This window comes from Octopus bimaculoides, chromosome 27 (genome assembly GCF_046866305.1).
Source record: "Octopus bimaculoides isolate indiv1 chromosome 27, ASM4686630v1, whole genome shotgun sequence".
NCBI lineage: Eukaryota > Metazoa > Mollusca > Cephalopoda > Octopoda > Octopodidae > Octopus > Octopus bimaculoides.
In genome coordinates, this window is record NC_142954.1 from 15,133,399 (window position 1) to 15,153,398 (window position 20,000).

Below are 20,000 nucleotides of genomic sequence, written 5' to 3' on the forward strand. Positions count from 1 at the left end.
ACACACACACACAAACACACACACACACATAGACACACACATATACACACACTTCCATGCATACACACACACACACACGTACACACATATATGCATACATGCGTACACACACACGCACGCGCACACACATACACACATATAAATCTGAGCCTTATTTTAATTACCATCTCCTGTTATGTCACATGACTGCAATAATGTATTATCTGTCTCCAGTAATGTCAGTGTGTCCCGTGACTACAAAAAAGACTATGCTTGGGTCGTATGGCTTTTATGATATTTAGCAAATTTCAGGCGATATTAAATACAAGGGAAATAGGTTCATGCCTGCTGGCTACAATTACTTTCCTCATTTGCATGTTTATTATATTCATAAGTATTCATAGCGTGAGTATATGAGTATGTATATATAATTTGTCTATGAGTGTGTAAGTTTGTATATACAGAGGCGTAGGAGTGGTTGTGTGGTAAGTAGCTTGCTTACCAACCACATGGTTCCGGGTTCAGTCCCACTGCGTGGCACTTTGGGCAAGTGTCTTCTACTATAGCCTCGAGCCGACCAAAGCCTTGTGAGTGGATTTGGTAGATGGAAACTGAAAGAAGCCTGTCGTATATATGTATATATATGTATGTGTGTGTAGATGTTTGTGCGTCTGTGTTTGTTCCCCCCAACATCGCTTGACAACCAATGCTGGTGTGTTTACGTCCCCGTAACTTAGCGGTTCGGCAAAAGAGACTGATAGAATAAGTACTAGGCTAACCAAGAAAAAGTCCTGGGGGCGATTTGCTCGACTAAAGGCGGTGCTCCAGCATGGCCACAGTCAAATGACTGAAACAAGTAAAAGAGTAAAGAGTATTCATACACACAGACACACATTATATATTAATGTATATGCATTTATGTATGTGAGTGTGTGTCCGTGTCCCTATATATATATATATATATATATATATATATATATATGTATATATAGACACATACACACAAACATGCCAGAGTATACTCATGTTTTTTTTTTACGTATATGTTGAGTGTATTTGGTCTATACTTGTGGATGTATGTGTAACTCCTAAATTTAATGGGGCTCTCTTTATTTTCTTATGTTTTGAATTAGTAAAATGGTAGGGGTCCCACTTGGTCTGAATCCAGCCCTGTATGTATGTGTATATATATTTATTTGTTTATTTGTATAAATATTTATTTATTTGTTTATATATATATATTTATATTTTTATTTACCAGATGTTGAATTTTTCTCAGAATTGATGAAAAGTAACGAAAACCTACTGAAATGTTTCATATTCACGAAACTCAATTGGGAGAAGGAGCATGTTTAGCAACAACAACTGTCCTGGTCTTTTTGGTTTTAGCAACACAACTGCCCTGACCTGCCTTTCATATCTTCATGATTTTCTCCCATTATTTGTTTTTCATATTTGTCTTATGTTTTCCATTCCACTCTCATCTTGAAGTCTTGACTGCCAGCAGTGAACAAGCCTCTGAGATTGGAAGAAAAGTCTATGACAAAGAGATAGACAAGATTCTAAACAACCAACATATAATGGAATCAAGCCAACAAGAAGTATGTGTGTGTGTTTGGTTGTTTATTTGTGTGTATACTGACATACAAAGGGAACAATAACCCTCTTTTGACTGGAAGCACTCACTCCAAAACAGTCTGTAAATGTCATCTCCTCCAAGAGGAGTCTGTGTATCACCCTTCTCCAGAGATAGTCATTATGTGTGGATGTGTGTGTGTGTGAGTGAGTGAAACAATTTCCCTCAAGGACAGTGGTGTGTATGTGTGTGTGTGTGTGTGTGTGTGTGTGTGTGTATGCATGTTAATATTCTGTAAGGGCTGTGTGTTGTGTAACCGTTTTCCAAAGACTCTGTATATGTGTGTTTGTAAGAGACACCCCTTCTTCAAGGCATCCCCCACCGTGTGGACAATTTAGAAAGAATGAGACTCAGTTATGGGAAGTGATGCTGCATGTGAATCATGAGTCATTTCACATTTGTCACAATGGTCTGCAAGGGACAGTTCTACTCTTCCCCCTCATACTTGTACTAACTGCTGGGATTTTCTTCATTCTGCTTCCTATGTCCCCTAATTCTTCACCTTTTCTCTTTTCTGTCCTCTAAGGCATTCCTTTTTTTTTTTGTTCTCCTCTTTGTCCCCACAATTCCATTATATGTTCATTCTATTTTCTACAACATCCAGCTCTAACTCAAGGTTTTGAAGTGACTTTTATTCATCAAACTCATTTAGGATATTTTTAAGAATTTATGTAAAAAAAATGACAATGATGTGCAATATTCATTCTTAAAATGGTGCTGGGATGGCTGTGGTTAAGAAGCTTGCTTTGCAGCTATGTGGTTTCAGGTTCAGTCTCGCTGTGTGGTACCTCGGGCAAGTATTTTCTTTTAAAGCCCTGGGCTGACCAAAGCCTTGTGAGTGAATTTGACAGATGGAAACTGTGTAAGCCCAACATGCATGCATGAATGTTGAGCTTTTGCAGTTTCCATCTGTCAAATTCACATATGTACATACATACATACATACATTTGTGTTTGTCTTCATCACCTCTTGATAACTGGGGTTGATTTGATTATATCCCTGTAACATAGTACTTTGGCACCAATAAGATAAATAATACTAGACTGAAAGAAAATAAGTACTGGGAACAATTTGTTTCAATAAACCCTTCAAGGCAGTGCCCCAGCATGGTCACAGTCCAATGACAGAAACAAGTAAAAAATGGAAGATGCTCCAGCAGATTTGAACATGAATATGTTAATCAGTTTTGTATTTTACCTTAAGGAGAGATAGCTTTGACTGAAGAGATATAATGATGTTAAAACACCTGTGTCTGAAAGTCTCCCAATGTCACTGAATTAAGTGTGTGGTCAACACACAATGTCTGAAGGGAGAAGTTGTTTGCCAAAGGCAAAATACAACAGAGATTAACATATTAGCATTTCCTCTACCTTCTCATGCCTCTACAACAGAGATTTACATATTAGAATTCCCTCTACCAACTCATGCCTCATTGGTTGTCTATCACTCCCTACCTCCATCCTTCAGCCCTACCCAGTCTTTACTGTTATTGCTTACCTTCCAATTTTGCCATCTATTATTCCTTCATATACACTTGTAACCCCCTGCCCATCCATGCTCCTAATTGCTGCTCACTTCTAGTCACCTTGTACCTTGAGGGGCCACCTGGATTAACAACTCCTACTGATCATTCTCACCCTCTTTTCTAAATGTGAGTAACCATGTAGGGCCTACTCACCCCTCCACCACTTCCTTTCTTTCATACTTTAACCCTTCATTTCCTTGCATAAAACCCACCCTCACCACACTGGGTTTGTTGTGTTGCGAGCTGCATGGTTACCTCGTTAGTGCTGGTGGCATGAAAAATGCATCCATTCTGTGCTGTAAAGTGGTTGGCATTAGGAAGGGCATCCAGCTGTTGAAACCATACCAAAGCAGACTCTGGAGCATGATGCAGCCCCTGGACCCTTCAAATCCTGTCAAACTGTTCATCCTATGCCAGCATGGATCTTGGATGTTAAATGATGACAATGAAGATGATGATGATGAAGTACATCAGAATGTGTTCAGTTAAAAATGAATCTTGATATTCTCAGTTTTGTGAGCTTATAATAATGTAAAAAAAAACAACAACCCAAAACAAGGTGAATTTATAGAAAGAAGAGAAAAGAATTTCAGTTAAAAAAGCAAACAATTGGCTGTGAGGTTATTGACGATGGATTGTTGCTGCTGACTGCATGGTTACGAGTTCAAACCTTGTGAACACTGAAGTAGCAGAGTTGTCGGAGCAAGGAACTAAATGCTTTGTGGTATTTATTCTGGCCTTTGCATTTTGAGTTCAAATCTCACCAAAATCAACTTTGCTTTCCAGCTTTCTGGGGTCGGTGAAGGAAGTGCCACTCTAGGATGGTGGATTGACAGAACCATTAGAGCAACAAACAGGATGTCGTGTGATATATTCCTTCCTGTTCTTTGCATTCTGATTTTAAATCCAGCTGAGGTCAATTTTGCCTTTTGTCCTTTCAGGGTCAACAAATAAAGTGCCAGGCCACTGTGTGTCTTTATTAGGGTCCATTCTAATGTCACTGAGTTTAATACCGTCATCTGGTCCTTTGGTATCTTTAGTTGCAAGCATTTGGATTAAGTCTCCAATTTGAGGATACCTTCTCTTTGTCCCCTCTCAGAGGTCCTGTAAAGGGTTACAAGGTCTGTCTTTTCTCAGGACTAAGTGACATAACCCCTCCAATCCCTATGACCTCTGGATTCCTTAGCCTATTTAGGCTGTTGTTCCAGTTTCATAACTGATTTTGTCTCATGGCAAGAGCTTGTGATGCTAACATGGCTCACTATAAAACGGAGTTTTGTCCTTGCCTTGTGCCCTCAGTACTTAATGGCATTGTAGAAGTGCTTTTGTGACATAAGGATGTCTTGGGCATTTTCACCTGGTTGAGTTCATCCTCCTTCAGGTTTAAACATGACTAATTTCTTCTAGAGAAAGGAAATGAGAGTTCGAGAAAGAAGTGACCTTCAGTATTTAATTTATGGAGCATGAAAGGTGTTTAATTTATGGGGCATGAAAGGATGAAAAGTACAGATGACATCAGCAGGATTTGAACTCTGAGCACAGAGAACTGGAACGAATATCACAAAGCATTTCATTTAATGTTCAAAGGACTCTGCCAGTCTGATGACTAATGGTGTGGACACATGTTTAAACTTTAATCCTGCAGGCGGTGAGGGTGGGTGTCAGTTCTGCTGGCCACAGTATCGACTGTGACTGATATTTCTGCTGTTTAAGAAATTATTGAATGAAAATAGAAATAAAATAAAATATGATTGTTAAATTAAAACTCAAAAAGCAAATATATGTGAAATAAATGTAAAATAAAAGTACACATAAAATATCTGAAAGTTGTTGTTTAACCCCAGGTCACTTTTGGTCAAGTAGACCCAGAATCAAAGATGTCCTAATTTGAATCATTCCATCTGTTTTTGTTTTTGTTTTTGTTTTTTTTTTTTCTGGTAGCAATAGGTTGTGAGGTTAATAAGCTTGTTTCCCAACCTTGTGGTCTTGGAGTTTATTCCCACTGCATGACACCATGGGTAAGTATCTTCTACTATAGCCCTCGGCCAGCTAAAGCCTTGTGGGTGGATTTGGAAGACGGAAACTGAAAGAGGTCTGTCATATAGATGTGTGTGAGTAGTGTACTGTGGTTTTGATATCAGGCGAAGGTTATATGCAAGCACATCATCATACAAGCAAAGTTGTTTGTTAACAGTTTTCCCTGAAATACATGTCTAACCATGGAGAAATATTACCTTGATTGGAAACAAGTGAGGACTAGCAACAGGAAGGGCATCCAGCTGTTGAAAATATGCCTTAACAAATTCCATCTGCAAATATATACAAATCATCAGTTTATATATACGTACAGACATGGCTGTATGGAAAGAAGCTTGCTTTCCAATCACATGATTCTGAGTTCAGCCCTACTGCGTGGCACCTTGGGCAAGTGTCTCTGCTATAGCCTCGGGCTGATCAAAGCCTTGTGAGTGGATTTGGTAGATAGAAACCGATGGAAGTGGTTGGTGATAGGAAGAGCATCCAGCTGTAAAAACCCTGCCAAAACGGACACTGTAGCTTGGGGTAGTCTTCTACCTGGCCAGCTTCTGTCAACCATCCTACCCATGCATGCATGGAAGATGGACATTAAATGATGATGGTGTTGATATATATATATACATATACATAAACACACGTATTTGTTCTCTCTCCCCTACCACCATTTGACAACTGGTGTTGGTGTGTTTACATTCTGGCAAAAGAGACCAAAAGAATAAGACTTGAAAAAAATTTCTGTGACTACATCACCCCCAACATCTGACCACCTAACTCCCCACACTCCCTTGATTATTATGTGTGGGGCGCAGCAGAGCGAGAGACCAACAAAACTCCTTGTAACACCAAAGATGAACTGAAGGCAAGGATTATGGCAGCATTCACCAACTTAAACAAGGAGACTGTCCAGAAGTTGTCTAGAGGCCATAATTGAAGCCAATGGTGATTTTATTGACTAAATTTCTTCTTTAGTATTTCAAGATATTTTTATGTAATTTTGGTAAATATATCTGTTAAAATGAGATGCCATTTTCATTTTTGCATAATTTAGACGCCAATATATTCACCGCACCCTGTATATATATATGTATATAAACTATCTGTATACATACAAACAGGTATGTGTGTGTGTGTACGACAACAACAATAATACTAAATGTTTCAAACTTATAGTAAACAGGTTAGCCACAGGTACTACTTTGGGGGAAAATAATAAATTTCATTGCTTCTGGCCATCAAACAAAACTTTAATTAATGCAATGTAACCAAAATGAAATAATGTCCTAACTTAATTAATGTGTCTAATTTTATTTAATTTTCATTTCTTGCAAACTATCAAAATCCCAGAACCATATTCTCTATCGGCATATATTTTGAACATATAAATGATCATACATACTTATTGAAATTCCCCTGGGGTGCACAGTTGGCTTGCTCTATTGCGTGGCTTTTATGCTACTTTGGAATTTTTTTCTCTGGTTCAATTTCTGAGCAGTGTTGAGTGTCTATTACAAATGGAAAAATTACAAGTATTGGGTCATCCCATAAATAATGCAGTTATTTTATACTTCTTTTATTTTTCAAAATTAAGATTAACAAAGACAGACAAAGGGATTAAGTCGATTACATCGACCCCAACGCATAACTGATACTTAATTTATCGACCCTGAAAGGATGAAAGGCAAAGTCAACCTCAGCAGAATTTGAACTCAGAACTCAGACGAAATACCGCTAAGCATTTTGCCTGGCTTGCTAACGATTCTGCCAGCTCGCCGCCCTATCCCATAAATAATGCAATTTTTTCAATTGCATGAACTAAATGTCGGAGGGGGTATCTTCCGGGTTTCTACGTCGATGGCTCAGATCTCATCAATTGTCCAATCAAGCAGCCCAAATGTTGGTATGAGTACTGGCACCGAAAACACATTGCAGGCCACTGTTCTATTTAATGCAGAGAGTTCCAAGGTCCAAATTTTATTCGGTTGTAATATTCTTTAGTAATACATGTTTTGTTATAGGTGCCATTGTAAGATATGTTTTCATTTATCCCTAAATACCTGTAACAATCCTCGTCAGATATAGGGGAAATGGTCAAATCATTGATGGAGATGTTGCTAGTCTGGTTTATAGTTTTCCTTCTTTTCATAAACATATAGCAACATTTGTCCAGACCAAACTCCAGCTCTATATCCTTTGAGAATGTAACCAGGTCAAGGCTCTTGTGTGTGTGTGCGTGCGTGCATGTATGCATATGACAGGCTTCTTTCAGTTTCCGTCTACCAAATTCACTCACAAAACATTGGTCGGCCCGGGCTATATAATAGGAGACAATTGCCTAAGATGAAGCACAGTGGAATTGAGCCCAAAAGCATGTGGCTACGAAGCAAGCTTCTTAACTATATAGTCATAGCTGAGAATATTTTATGGATACTAAACCAATGTGCAAATCCAACTTCTACTGAATTAAAATAATCTTTTTCTTTCTTCGTTGAAAGGTGGTGAAAGTTCTCAGTTCGAAATAAAATGTAATGCCAGCCAGGACGAGAAAAAATGTATGCAGGGGGGATAACTCTTGTTAATGATTGAATGTCTGCGACCTGGTAGAATCATTGGAGTATCGTATTTAGAGGCATTTCTTCTCGTTCTACTTTTTTATGTTCAAGTTCCACAGTCGTTCATTTTTTTTCCTTTCATCGTTTCGTAGTCGATAAAATAAAGGGCCAGTCAAGTGCTGGGCTAGTTGTCATCGACTGACTTCCGTCTGCCAAAATTTCAAGTCTTCTGTCTATAGTAGAAAGGATTGTTAAATATTTGAATTTCCCGGGATTAAATCATTTGTATGTCTTTCCATCTTGTTTTGTTTATAATATTGTATATTTAACGATATCCTGTATAACTATGGCAGTATATCTTATGGCGAAATTCACATAGAACCCCTCATAACTTTTTTGTCATTTTTTTTAGTTTTCAGAAAATATTTGCGAATTTGTGTTGTCACACTAAGAATTCACACGATTATGAAAGAAGAAAAAAAAGGTTGTGTGTGATTTAAGGGCGATTTAAGTGTTATTTTTAATACATCTCACGACCACCTGATGCCTTCCTAATTTCTGTGTCGTATCTATCTATCTATCTATCTGTCTCTTTGTCTATATGTATATATACATGTGTGTGTGTGTGTGTGTTTGTCCCCCACCACGCTTGACAACCGGTGTTGATGTCCAGTAAATTAGCGGTTATGGAACATCGGCAAAAGAAACCGACAGAATAAGTATCAGGTTTTTTAAAAAGTACCGGGGTCGATTCATACGACTTTAAATTCTGCAAGGCGGAATTGAGACAAGTAAAAGATAAAAGATTATATATATAATCCAATTTTGATTTTCTAACATCTTTTCTCCATTTTTATAATTGTTTATGGTATCTCTGTACCTATAACGAACTTTTTTCAATTTGTTATTTTCATATTCTTATTGCTTGCTCTAGCAGGATATTTCTGAATATGATGAATTTTTATTAGAAATTATTTTCTCTCTTTTTGGACTCCTCAAAAAGTTTGAATTGTTCTACTTGAACTTATTTTTTTCACACACACACACACACACACACACACACACACACACTATATCTATATATATAAAAATGAGAATGTGTGTCTGTCTGTGTGAATCCCTAAAACTCGAGAACTACGCAACCAATTTCATTCAAATTTTACACATGCCTTACTTATTAACTTCTTGCAGAGTTCGAGCAAACGGCAACATAATATCTCCTCCACTATTTAAGTATTACGTGTCAAAAGTGAAACAAAAACACTCATGTCAAATACTTTCACTTTAAAAATGAAACTATTCCACTAACTGAAACAATCACATTTCGATACTGTAGTGACAGATACTTTCACAGAGAGAGAAAGAGAGATGTATATGTATACATATACATGTATATGTACACCATTTCGATACTGTAATGACAGATACTTTCAGAGAGAGAGAGAGATGTATATGTATACATATAGATGTACACGTATATGTGTATATATATATAGAGAGATCTATACATACATGTATATGTATACATATGTGTAGATGTATATATATATAGATGTACATGTAATATGTACACATATATACATATATACATGCATACAGATATCTATACATATATACACCCATCACACACACATTAGTAATTTGTTTTCTTATCCAAAACTACGTCAAAAGTACTGAATGGATCTTTATGAAATTTGGAAATTATATTCTTTGCATAACGGCCATAACTCCCATGAAAATTCATATATTTTTGATGTTGATGAAATTTTAACCCGAACATAACAGATGAGCATTATTTAGAAAATGATGTCACACGTTATCGAGGCTACCATTCTTTCTGGATGTGCAAAGGGGGTTGACGTCTTTATTCCAAGAATTCCTCTTACTCCATCAGGAGCAGACATTCCTTTTACATTCAGAAGACTACAATTCCCCCTTCGTGTGACTTTTGCCATGTCCATAAACAAATATCAGGGTCAAACACTGTCTGTAGCTGGTCTTCTCTTGGAAGAGCCCTGCTTCTCACATGGACAACTGTATGTTGGCTGCTCAAGAGTGGGCAGCAACAAAAAACCTATTTGTATATGCTCTACAAGGGAAAACAAGGAACATAGTTTACCATGAGGTGTTATAATCACAACAGCAAGAAAGTATGTACATGATCACCTTCTTTTACGAAACTTCATTGACTTTCATATATTTATATTGATATACATATATATACGTGTGTTTGGGTGCGTGTGTGTATATACATCTCTATATATAAAGATGATGCGTAGTCTAGACGGCGTTTTTAGATTTCATTATTCTCTTTAACCCGGGCAAGTATATATATATATATATATATATATATATATATGGGAGAATATACAAAAAATAACAACAGACGAGGACAGGTGGTGTAAATAACAAAAGTATATATTAGTATATATATATATATATATATATATATATATATATATATATATATATATATATATATATAGCGGAGTAAGCACATAAATGTGAAACTAGGTGGAAAAAAGAATACTCACATACCAGGGTAGAGTAATATGCTTTATTTAAAAGCAGCAGAAATATAACAAAAGCTGTTACTCACAGTTTCACGTTCCCGACGAACGGGAACGTGAAACTGTGAGTAACAGCCTTTGTTATATTTCAGCTGCTACATACATATATGTAGTGGCTATAAACTAATGCACCTGCTTGTTGTTCTTACACCTGTTTTCGTCTTTTGTTTTCTTTAAATTTGAACTATATATATATATATATATATATATATATATATATATATATATATATATATATATATATACACACATGCATATATGTGTACAGGACACCACCAACGGTGCAAGTAACATGAAATACGTAGACGAGAAAAAAAAATGGAAAACAGGACAAGTCAACATAGAGAAAGGGCCCTTCATCAGTTGTCGGCTGTCTATTTACTTCTCATTTCGAGCATTCAATGACAATATGAGTCTTCAAAGACAATTATTCTGTGACTCTATACTGTTTTCTTCCTCAATCCTTCTCTAATTCCATTTTTCTCTCTATCCACCCTTTACCATTTTCTATCTCTCTCTCTCTCTCTCTCTCTCTCTCTCTCTATCTCTCTCTCTCTCTCTTTCTTTCTCTCTCTCTCTCTTTCTCTCTCCCTCTGTTACTGTTTTCAGGCAGTCTTTCCTGTATGGAAATATATAGATATATATTATCTTTATCTTATGATATTTACTTTGTATTATATTATATTATACTCATTTATTGTGCTTTTAATTATTTTTTCTATATGTGACAGTGGATTTTCATCGATGAGTTCATGAACCTTGGTTCTTTTCCCTAAAACTATATATTTATATATATTTTACTCTGTGAAACTTAATTTAATTTTGATTTTTAATAAATTGATTTTAATTGAGTTTTTACCTGTAAATTTGGATTGTATATATATATATATAGGTGGAGAATTCACACACAAAAAAAGACGAAGACAGCTGGTGTAGACAACAAACATGTATTAGTATATATATATATATATATCGTCACCAAATGAAATTCTCCACCGGCCTCCCGTTTACCTCAACACCCAACCCACCCAGATCTTTCTTCTTAGTTCCGAGTGTCACCTCATTGTTTCTCTCTTCATGTTATCAAGTATCTGGAAGACTTTAATTGGAAGAACAAATTTCATTCAGGATTATTTGTGATGTCTGCGATTTTAGCACCCAAACCCATCACTTTCAAAGAGGGCCTGAATCTCCAGGTTTTTCCTTCGTGTTCCCGGCAAATATCAGAGAAAGCGTCGTTGACAGAAGAGTGGGCGGAGGAAGAGGAGGAGTGATGGAAAGAGAGAGAGGGGGTGGAAGAGAGACAGTGAAGTGAGAGAAAGAGAAAAAGAATGAGGAAAGGAGTGTTAACTTTTCCAATAGTTTTTTTTATTATATATATTTAAGTACAAACATCCACACCCACACACACGTACGCATAAACACAAACACACACATGTACATATATGAATATACGTATACAAGCATTCAAATGTTCATAGTCATTGCAGGTTAGTTCAAGCTCAACGTGGTAAGTTGAAGATGTTCCTATACTATTGTGAAGTTAAAATTTTCATTTACATTGTTCACATATATAAGTAATTCCTTGATTATCGCGGGTCTAACGTTCCAACCCCCCAACCCCGGCGATAGGTGAAAATCCGCAAAGTAGAAACAGTACTATACTGTATATATATTTCTTGTTATTTTTATAATTTGAATATATTTATTTTATTATAAATGCAAAACAACACCACAGAGGAATCGACGTAAGCTTAGATAACAAACCGCAATTGGTGAACCGTGATATGGTGAAGGATTACTGTATACGAATATTCTCTTAATCTATTGTTATTCCGTTAATGGGTTATTCCTTTGCTTGTTTCGTCTGCAAGGGTCGTACTGGATCATGACCGTATAATCGATTAACAAGCCTCTGTAATCGATTTTTTCGATCCCGGTTCTACTTATTTTACTTCTGATTTCATTGAATTCTATTAAATGGTGAAGTTAGCACTTTGATATGCTTCACACACACAAAATCGCAAACATGCAGGCATACACGTAAATAAATATATGTACAAATATATACATGCACACATTCATGTATTCACTCACCTGCACAAACATAACAAATATATGTACATTCATACGTATAGATGTATGTGGTTAGGGCAGCGGACTCGCAGTTTCGATTCCCAGACCGGGCGTTGTGAGTGTTTATTGAGCGGAAACACCTAAAGCTCCACAAGGCTCCGGCAGGGAGCGGTGGCGAACCCTGCTGTACTCTTTCACCACAACATTCTTTCACCCTTTCCTCCTGTTTCTGTTGTGCCTGTAATTCAAAGGGTCAGCCTTGTCACTGTGTCACGTCGAATCTCCCCTAGAACTACTTAAGAGTACACGTGTCTGTGGAGTGCTCAGCCACTTGCACGTTAATTTCACGAGCAGGCTGTTCCGTTGATGGGATCAATTGGAATCCACGTCGTCGGAACCGACCGAGTGCCACCATAGATGTATGCACACATGCATACATACACATCTGTCAATCTGTATTCATTCATCCCGCCAGCCAGCCAGCCAATCATACGTCTGTCTGCCTCTCTCTTTCTCCCTCTATCTATCTGTTGATCTTTCTGTCTGTTTATCTATCTATCTATCTATCTATCTATCTATCTATCTATCTATCTATCTATCTCGATCACTCTCTCTGCTGGTCTGTCTATCTACTTCTCTCTCTATTCGTCTTAGTTACAGGGACGTAAACACACCATGGGTTGTGTTGTCAAGCGATGGTGGGTGACAAACACAGACACACAAACATACATACTCTTTTACTTGTTCCAGTCATTTGACTGTGGCCATGCTGGAACACCGCCTTTAGTCGATCAAATCGACCCCAGGACTTATTCTTTGGAAGCCTAGTACTTATTCTATCGGTCTCTTTTTGCCGAACCGCTAAGTTACGGGGACGTAAACATACCAGCATCGGTTGTCAAGCGATGGTGGGGGAACAAACACATACATATATACGACAGGCTTCTTTCAGTTTCCGTCTACCAAATTCACTCACAAGGCTTTGGTCGGCCCGAGGCTATAGTAGAAGACACTTACCCAAGGTCTGTGTTTGTCCCCACCAACATCGCTTGACAACAGATGCTGGTGTGTTTACATCCCCGTAACTTAGCGGTTCGGCAAAAGCGACAGATAGAATAAGTACTAAGTTTCCAAAGAATAAGTCCTGGGGTCGATTTGCTCAACTAAAGGCGGTGCTCCAGCATGGCCGCAGTCAAATGACTGAAACAAGTAAAAGAGTATTACCCAGGGAACACATGACTATGTTCTGTTTTATAGAAATAATTCATAGATTTACTGTAAATCCTCGAGTATAATCCGCATTTTTCCCCAAAAATTTAAAGGTCAAATCCCTAGTGCGTACTATATACAGGGTTAAAAATGAAAAATATTTTCTAAGCAATGTCCGAGTCTCTATTTTCTGTCTGGCAATGCTTATTCAGATGCATTTTGTGATGTCGGGCTTGTAACTGATAGTGATAAATATGTAAAGGCAATTTACTTAATATTTATTTTTCACTGTCGTTATTACTGTTATTTCTTTATTTTCTGCAAAGTGCACAAAAAAGCTACATGTTTGCATTATGTTATATATACAATAATAATAAAGAACGTTACCGTATATATGTTTACAAACCAAGGACGTTATATAGACCTCCTTGACTATACATAAGGTTTAGGTTTTTCAGAGGTACAGCCCCCTAAAAATCCCCTGCGTATTATACTCAAGGGCAGACTATACTCGAGGATTTATAGTATTTCTCTGAAAAACTGCATATATATTGTTTGTCATGAAGCTACATGTTTTAAAAATAAGATTTTTTTTTCTACCCTGATGATGGAGACTCGATTTATTCAATGCTGATCACTTCCATGCTGATCGCTTTCATTGTGATGAACTACATCTACCAACATTATGATAGATCTCTGAGCCCCCAGAAACAGTTGTTGGACTTGTAACACCTTACCCCACCCTTTAATTTTCTCTGTCATTTGTATTCTGTGTAAGTTTGATCTATAAATATACAAGGGGAAGTCAAAAATTATCTGCACTTTTGCTATAACATATCTTTATTATTGTTGCACTGCCTTCTGCGCTTGCGTGCTTATTGTTGGTACTGTCGTGGTCATGTGATCGAAGTTTGGGCCTGATCATGCCATCCAAACAAGATATAAAATACAAAATTCTCAGTAAAGATCTCCATAATAAACAACATCCTTAATTTAGTTTCCATCTTAAGGATTAAAATATTGCTTGTTCTGACTACCAACTTGTGAATAACTAACATGTAGCTGTCTATGGGAGAAGTAGGTCTCTTCCATGTCTAATGCACTTTCTTGCATTGAGTGGCTTTCGAATGATACCACCCTGCTGGTTAGGTGGGCAGGCCAACTATTTCTCTTAATCAGAATGCCACTCTGTGGCAGGGTTACCCGTTTACAGCTATATGGACTGGAACAATGTGGAATGAAGTATTTTACTCAAGAACACAATGCACTGCCTGTCTGGGAATTGAAACCATGATCTTGCAACTATGAATGCAACTAATAGGCCACTTGCTTTACACAACAATTATATAGTAGTGGTAAACCTTGAGGTGATGAAATGTTTATATATCACTAGCAGAGATACCCGGTGTTGCCCGTGTTACATGCAATTGAAGAATGAGACTTTTCTGTTATATTTTCTGTAAGGAACTGGAATACATATGATTTGAATTTGATCAAAATTGCACATGAGGGTTTTTTCCCTCTTTACACACCCTAAAAAAATTCTAATCTTGAGACATGTATCCCATAGTATTGATCTTTATGCGCATATTCCAAAATTTCAGTCTTCTGGAACCTGTAAAAAGGATTTTGCTCCTGAAGAATGGAGCTCATGGAACTCTAAAATGTGGGAATGAAGGCCCCTATTGGGGGTGGGTGAGTTAATGTCAACCAGAGAAGTTGAATTGTTGGGAATGTTTTTAACTTGGGTCTTATAGTATGCCTGTGTATATGTGAGAGTATAGTCTCACTTTAATAGTTTCAGTATGAAATTGAAAGTATTAAAGTGAAAGTATTTGAAATTACAGTAGCGACATGTTATTGTTTCACTTTTGACATGTAATACTGAAATAGTGGAGGAGATATGATATTGTTGTGGGCTCGAACTATGCAAGAAGTTAAAAATTTTTTTGGCCTAAGACACTACATGGACCCTAAGTAAGGCATGAGTTAATTTGGAATGAAATCGGTTGTGTAGTTCTCGAGTTTTAGGGATTCACACAGACACACATTCTCATCTTTATATATGTGATATTTCTGCGCACATTCCAAAATTTCAGTGTTATGGACCCTGTAAAAAGGATTTTGCTCCTGAAAAATGGACCTCATGGAGCTGAAATATGTGGGAGTTAAGGCCCCTATTGGGGGAGGGTGTGTTAATGTCAAACAGAGAAGTTGAATTGTTGGGAATCTTTTTAACTTGTGTGTAATATGTATTGTTTGAATTTCTTTGAAATAGGAAATATATGTATGTTCACTGGGTTTGTGAAAGAGAGCAAAGCTAGAGGAAACCAAAAGACGAATGATCACAATAATCAGTCAGCTACCCTAGCCTAGTCGTTACCACTCCCCAGTGTAGGATTCCTCACTATACAGGTGACAAGCACAGCTGTAAGATTAGAAAAAAATGCAACCGCAGTGAAATATGTGGGAAATAGTTTGTTTATGACAAGAATTTCAATACAATACATAAAAGAATGTAAATTACATGGGAAACTATTCAGTAAGAATTTGAGACCTGTTATCCAGAAATGTAATTATGTTGGAGAAAAATCCTGTCATTATGAATTATGAAGGAGATCCTGTTTTTAACAATTCCTTTAACAAGCACAGGCATGAATGTACTGTGAAGAAATTTAATGTGAGAAATTTAGACATATCAAGATATATGCGTTTAGCTATAAACACTCATGGAAAAGAGAATCATGCTCACCTAAACATACATGCTGATGAGTGTATATATTTGTTCATTAAAAACTATCAGTCATCATCTTGGTCAGTGGTTCTTAACTAGGGTCCACATGGCCCTTGGGGTCCAGTTAAGAATTTGTCATTAACATTTATGTGCAATAAGTTGATTATATACTTCCACAATACACAAAATATTGTATCAATTTGTTATACTATTCCAAATGCTATTTAATTCTAAAAATATAATGGGAATTTTTAAGTGTCAAATGGTTATGAGAGTCCAACCAAATAAAACAGGAACCGAAGGGTTCCACTGGAGTAAAATGGTTGAGAACCATTGGTATTGGTGCTCTTTTTGTGTCCAGGGGTCAGTTTGCCAAAACCTCCCAGTTCCTTCTTAGTTACGCTGTATGCCATTCAATCAGCCAAGTTCTTATTTTCCGTTCATTCTTTGATGTCATCTGTCAACAAACATCTTTGACAGCCTTTTAACTTTCTTCTCCTCTACACTTCCTGCGAGGATGGTAACTAATGGACTTCATTCTTGTAATTGGTTTCTTTGGACTTTTGCCTTTTCTGTTACTGCAACGTTTGTTTCCCTGTCTCTCTAGCTTATTCTGTTTAATCTATGAAAGATCCACATATCTCAAAGGCATTTGTCTTCTCCATTGCTGTGTACATTGTCCAAGTTTCTGAGGTCAAGTGAAGAGAGATTGTTGGTTAAGATGGATGAGGTTGCTGATATTTCATAGAATATTAAAGACACATGGTATGCAAATTAGCAGCGTCAGTTTTTTGAAGCAACTGGATTTGTTGTGTATATGAATGGAATAGGCACTTGTTTATCAGAGACTGGTTAAGTGCTGGTACCCTAATAAGAGTCAAACATTGATTAAAGTTGTTTGTCATTTCCCCCCCCCCCCCCACAATCTACAGAGAACTATCAAATTTATACATGTCTGTATGTCAATAATCTAGGCTTACACACACACACATACAGTGTTTGTAGCAAGATTTAAAACGTTTTTCAGTTTTCACAGCTGTATCACCTGAATATCTTCCTATATTTTTTGTGTGTCTGTGTATGTGCGTGTGTATCTATGTATGTGTGTGTGCGTGTGTGTGTGTGTGTGTGTGCATGTGTGTGTGTGTGTATAAATATATATATACATGTATACATACACTCAAACATTCTTTAACTTTGAAATATATAATAAAAGACACTACCGTCAAGAGCTAAGATTACAAATATATATATATACACATACATACATCATCATCATCATCATTTAACTTCCGCTTTCCATGCTAGCATGGGTTGGACAGTTTCACTGATGTCTGGCAAGCCAGTGGGCTGCACCAGGCTCTAGTCTGATCTGGTAATGTTTCTACAGCTGGATGCCCTTCCTAACACCAACCATTCTGAGAGTGGAGTGGGTGCTTTTTACATGCCACCAGCATGGGAGCCATTCAGAGGGCACTGGCATCAACCATGTTTGCATGGTGCTTTTTATGCGCCACTGGCACAGGAGCCAGTTAGGGGCACTGGCATTGACCACGTTCAGACGTGCCACCAGCACAGGGAGCCAGTCAGGCAGCACTAGCATCGACCACGCTTGAATGATACTTATTATGTGCCACCAGCATGGGTGCCATTCAGGTGGCACAGGCCATGACTATAATTGCAATTTCACTTGAGACAACAGGTCTTTTCAAGCACATCATATCACTCAACACTTCAAGGAGTGGTTATGCAACACTGGCATTGGCTACAGCTGCGATTTTACTTTACTTGCCAAGTCTTTTCAATCACAGCATATCTCCAAAGGTTTCGGTCTCTTGTCATTGCCTCTGTGAGGCCCAATGTCCGAAGGTCATTCTTCATCACCTCATTCCATGTCTTCCTGGGTCTGCCTCTTCTACAGGTTCCTTCCACTCTTAGGGTGTGACACTTCTTCATCCAGCTATCCTCATCCATACGCAACACCTGACCATACCAGTGCAGTCGTCTCTCTTGCACACCACATTTGATGCTTCTTATGTCCAGCTTTTCTTTCAGGGCACATACACTCTGTTGTGTATGCACACTAACATTACACTTCCAGCAGATCATGCTAGCTTCAGTTTTTCAAGCCTACGCATGTCCTCAGCAATAATGGCCCATGTTTCACTGCTGTGTAGCATGGCAGTTGGCACACATGCATCATACAGTCTACCTTTCACTCTGAGCGAGAGGCCCTTAGTTGCCAGCAGGGGTAAGAGTTTTCTGAACTTTGTCCAGGCTATTCTTATTCTAGCTGCTATACTCTCAGAGCAACCCCACCTACTACAGACTTGGTCATCTAGGTAGTGGAAGCTATCAACTACTTCTAGTTTTTCCCCTGGCATGTGATGGAATTTGTTTTCTGTACATCTTTGGTGTTTATTGCCCCTGCGCACCTGCCACACACAAAAACTATCTTCCCAGTTAGCCTTCCTTTGATATTGCTGCACCTCTTATGTGTCCATAGCTAACACTGGGTACATCTTATGGAGTTCCTACCTGTAACTTTTCTACAGATCTACCTGAAAGGGCTTGTGATTTGTCTGCCTTCCTACTTAATAGGGCTTTGGTTTTTGTTAGGTTGACTCTAAGGCCCTTCGATTCTAGACCTTGCTTCCATACCCTACATACATATTTATACACACACACACACACGCAAATGCACACACACAAAATACACACGCACACACACACACATACACTCACATGCACACACATATATATACACACACACACACACGCACATGCAAATGAACTCACACATACCTCCCATACACACACAACACACACTGATACATACATGCACACAATTAGACATACTTGTACATACAAATACACACACACACAGAGAAACACATTTGCTCCACAGACACAACCCCACGCATACACACATAAACACATGTACACACACACGCGCACACAGACACAGGCACATCCTGCACACAAAACACATACACACACATACACATACTTCAAACTACCAGTTAAACACCTTTCTACTGACCACTCTCCTAAGCACATGTGAAGGGAGACACAAAAGACAGCCACTCCTACCTAAAATTCCTACAGTAAATTCTTTCTACAACATTAAGCCACACAAAGTCCACTCACACACACACACACACATATAAACAGCCAAAGCCACACAGACACTCAGACACACACACACACACGTGCGCGCACATACACATGCTATTATTACACACACAGACCCGCACATACCCACAGATACACACACATATCTCCTCCTCTTGCACTTTCCTGTCTTAGAAAGAACTTTTTCTTCGCCCATTCCCTTCCGGTCATTTCAAAATGTAATCAAGTGTGTATCGTTGGCGATTTTCTTCCTCTGTCTTCCCTTTGGACTTTCCTCTATTTCTGACAAAGAGCTTGGCTCGAAACGTTAAATCCTCTTTCCTTCCTTCCCTGAGCATCTGATAATATAGTACTTATGCCACATCCATGCGTTGCTGTTTTTTCTTGTTTGTTCTTTGTTTGGATTCGCTATATATATAGTGTTGGCACTCTGTCGCTTACGACGACGAGGGTTCCAGCTGATACGATCAACGGAACAGCCTGCTCGTGACATTAACGTGCAAGTGGCTGAACACTCCACATACATGTGTACCCTTAACATAGTTCTCG

At 37.9% G+C, this 20,000-nt stretch overlaps 2 protein-coding genes and 1 long non-coding RNA gene across 6 annotated transcripts in view; 2 read left to right on the forward strand and 1 right to left on the reverse strand.

Annotated features, from left to right (window-relative positions):
* The window catches only part of LOC106867681 (cap-specific mRNA (nucleoside-2'-O-)-methyltransferase 2), a 50,311-nt gene extending 45,349 nt beyond the window's left edge, over positions 1–4,962 (forward strand). For both annotated transcript variants that reach the window (XM_089343374.1, XM_089343373.1), the window contains exon 13: positions 1,241–4,962. In XM_089343374.1, the coding sequence (XP_089199500.1) occupies positions 1,241–1,335 (95 nt within the window). In that variant the 3' untranslated portion in view covers positions 1,336–4,962. The remainder of the gene's footprint in view (positions 1–1,240) is intronic.
* On the reverse strand, positions 3,691–10,491 carry LOC149130864 (uncharacterized). Of its 2 annotated transcripts, none has more exons than XR_016238635.1 (3): positions 10,262–10,491; positions 6,575–6,680; positions 3,691–5,450 (listed from the first exon to the last, which is right to left on the reverse strand). It is a non-coding gene; the product is annotated as an uncharacterized LOC149130864 (long non-coding RNA). The 2 variants fall into 2 exon arrangements; XR_016238634.1 differs by having other exon boundaries at positions 10,266–10,451.
* LOC106867682 (prostaglandin G/H synthase 2) overlaps positions 8,725–20,000 on the forward strand; it is an 80,749-nt gene continuing 69,473 nt past the window's right edge. The window contains exon 1 of one of the 2 annotated variants that reach the window (XM_089343376.1): positions 8,725–9,877. The gene's annotated coding sequence lies outside the window, so the exon portion shown is untranslated. Of the gene's footprint in view, positions 9,878–11,598; positions 11,808–20,000 lie in introns of those variants that run through there. The other variant, XM_089343375.1, reaches the window with a different exon arrangement.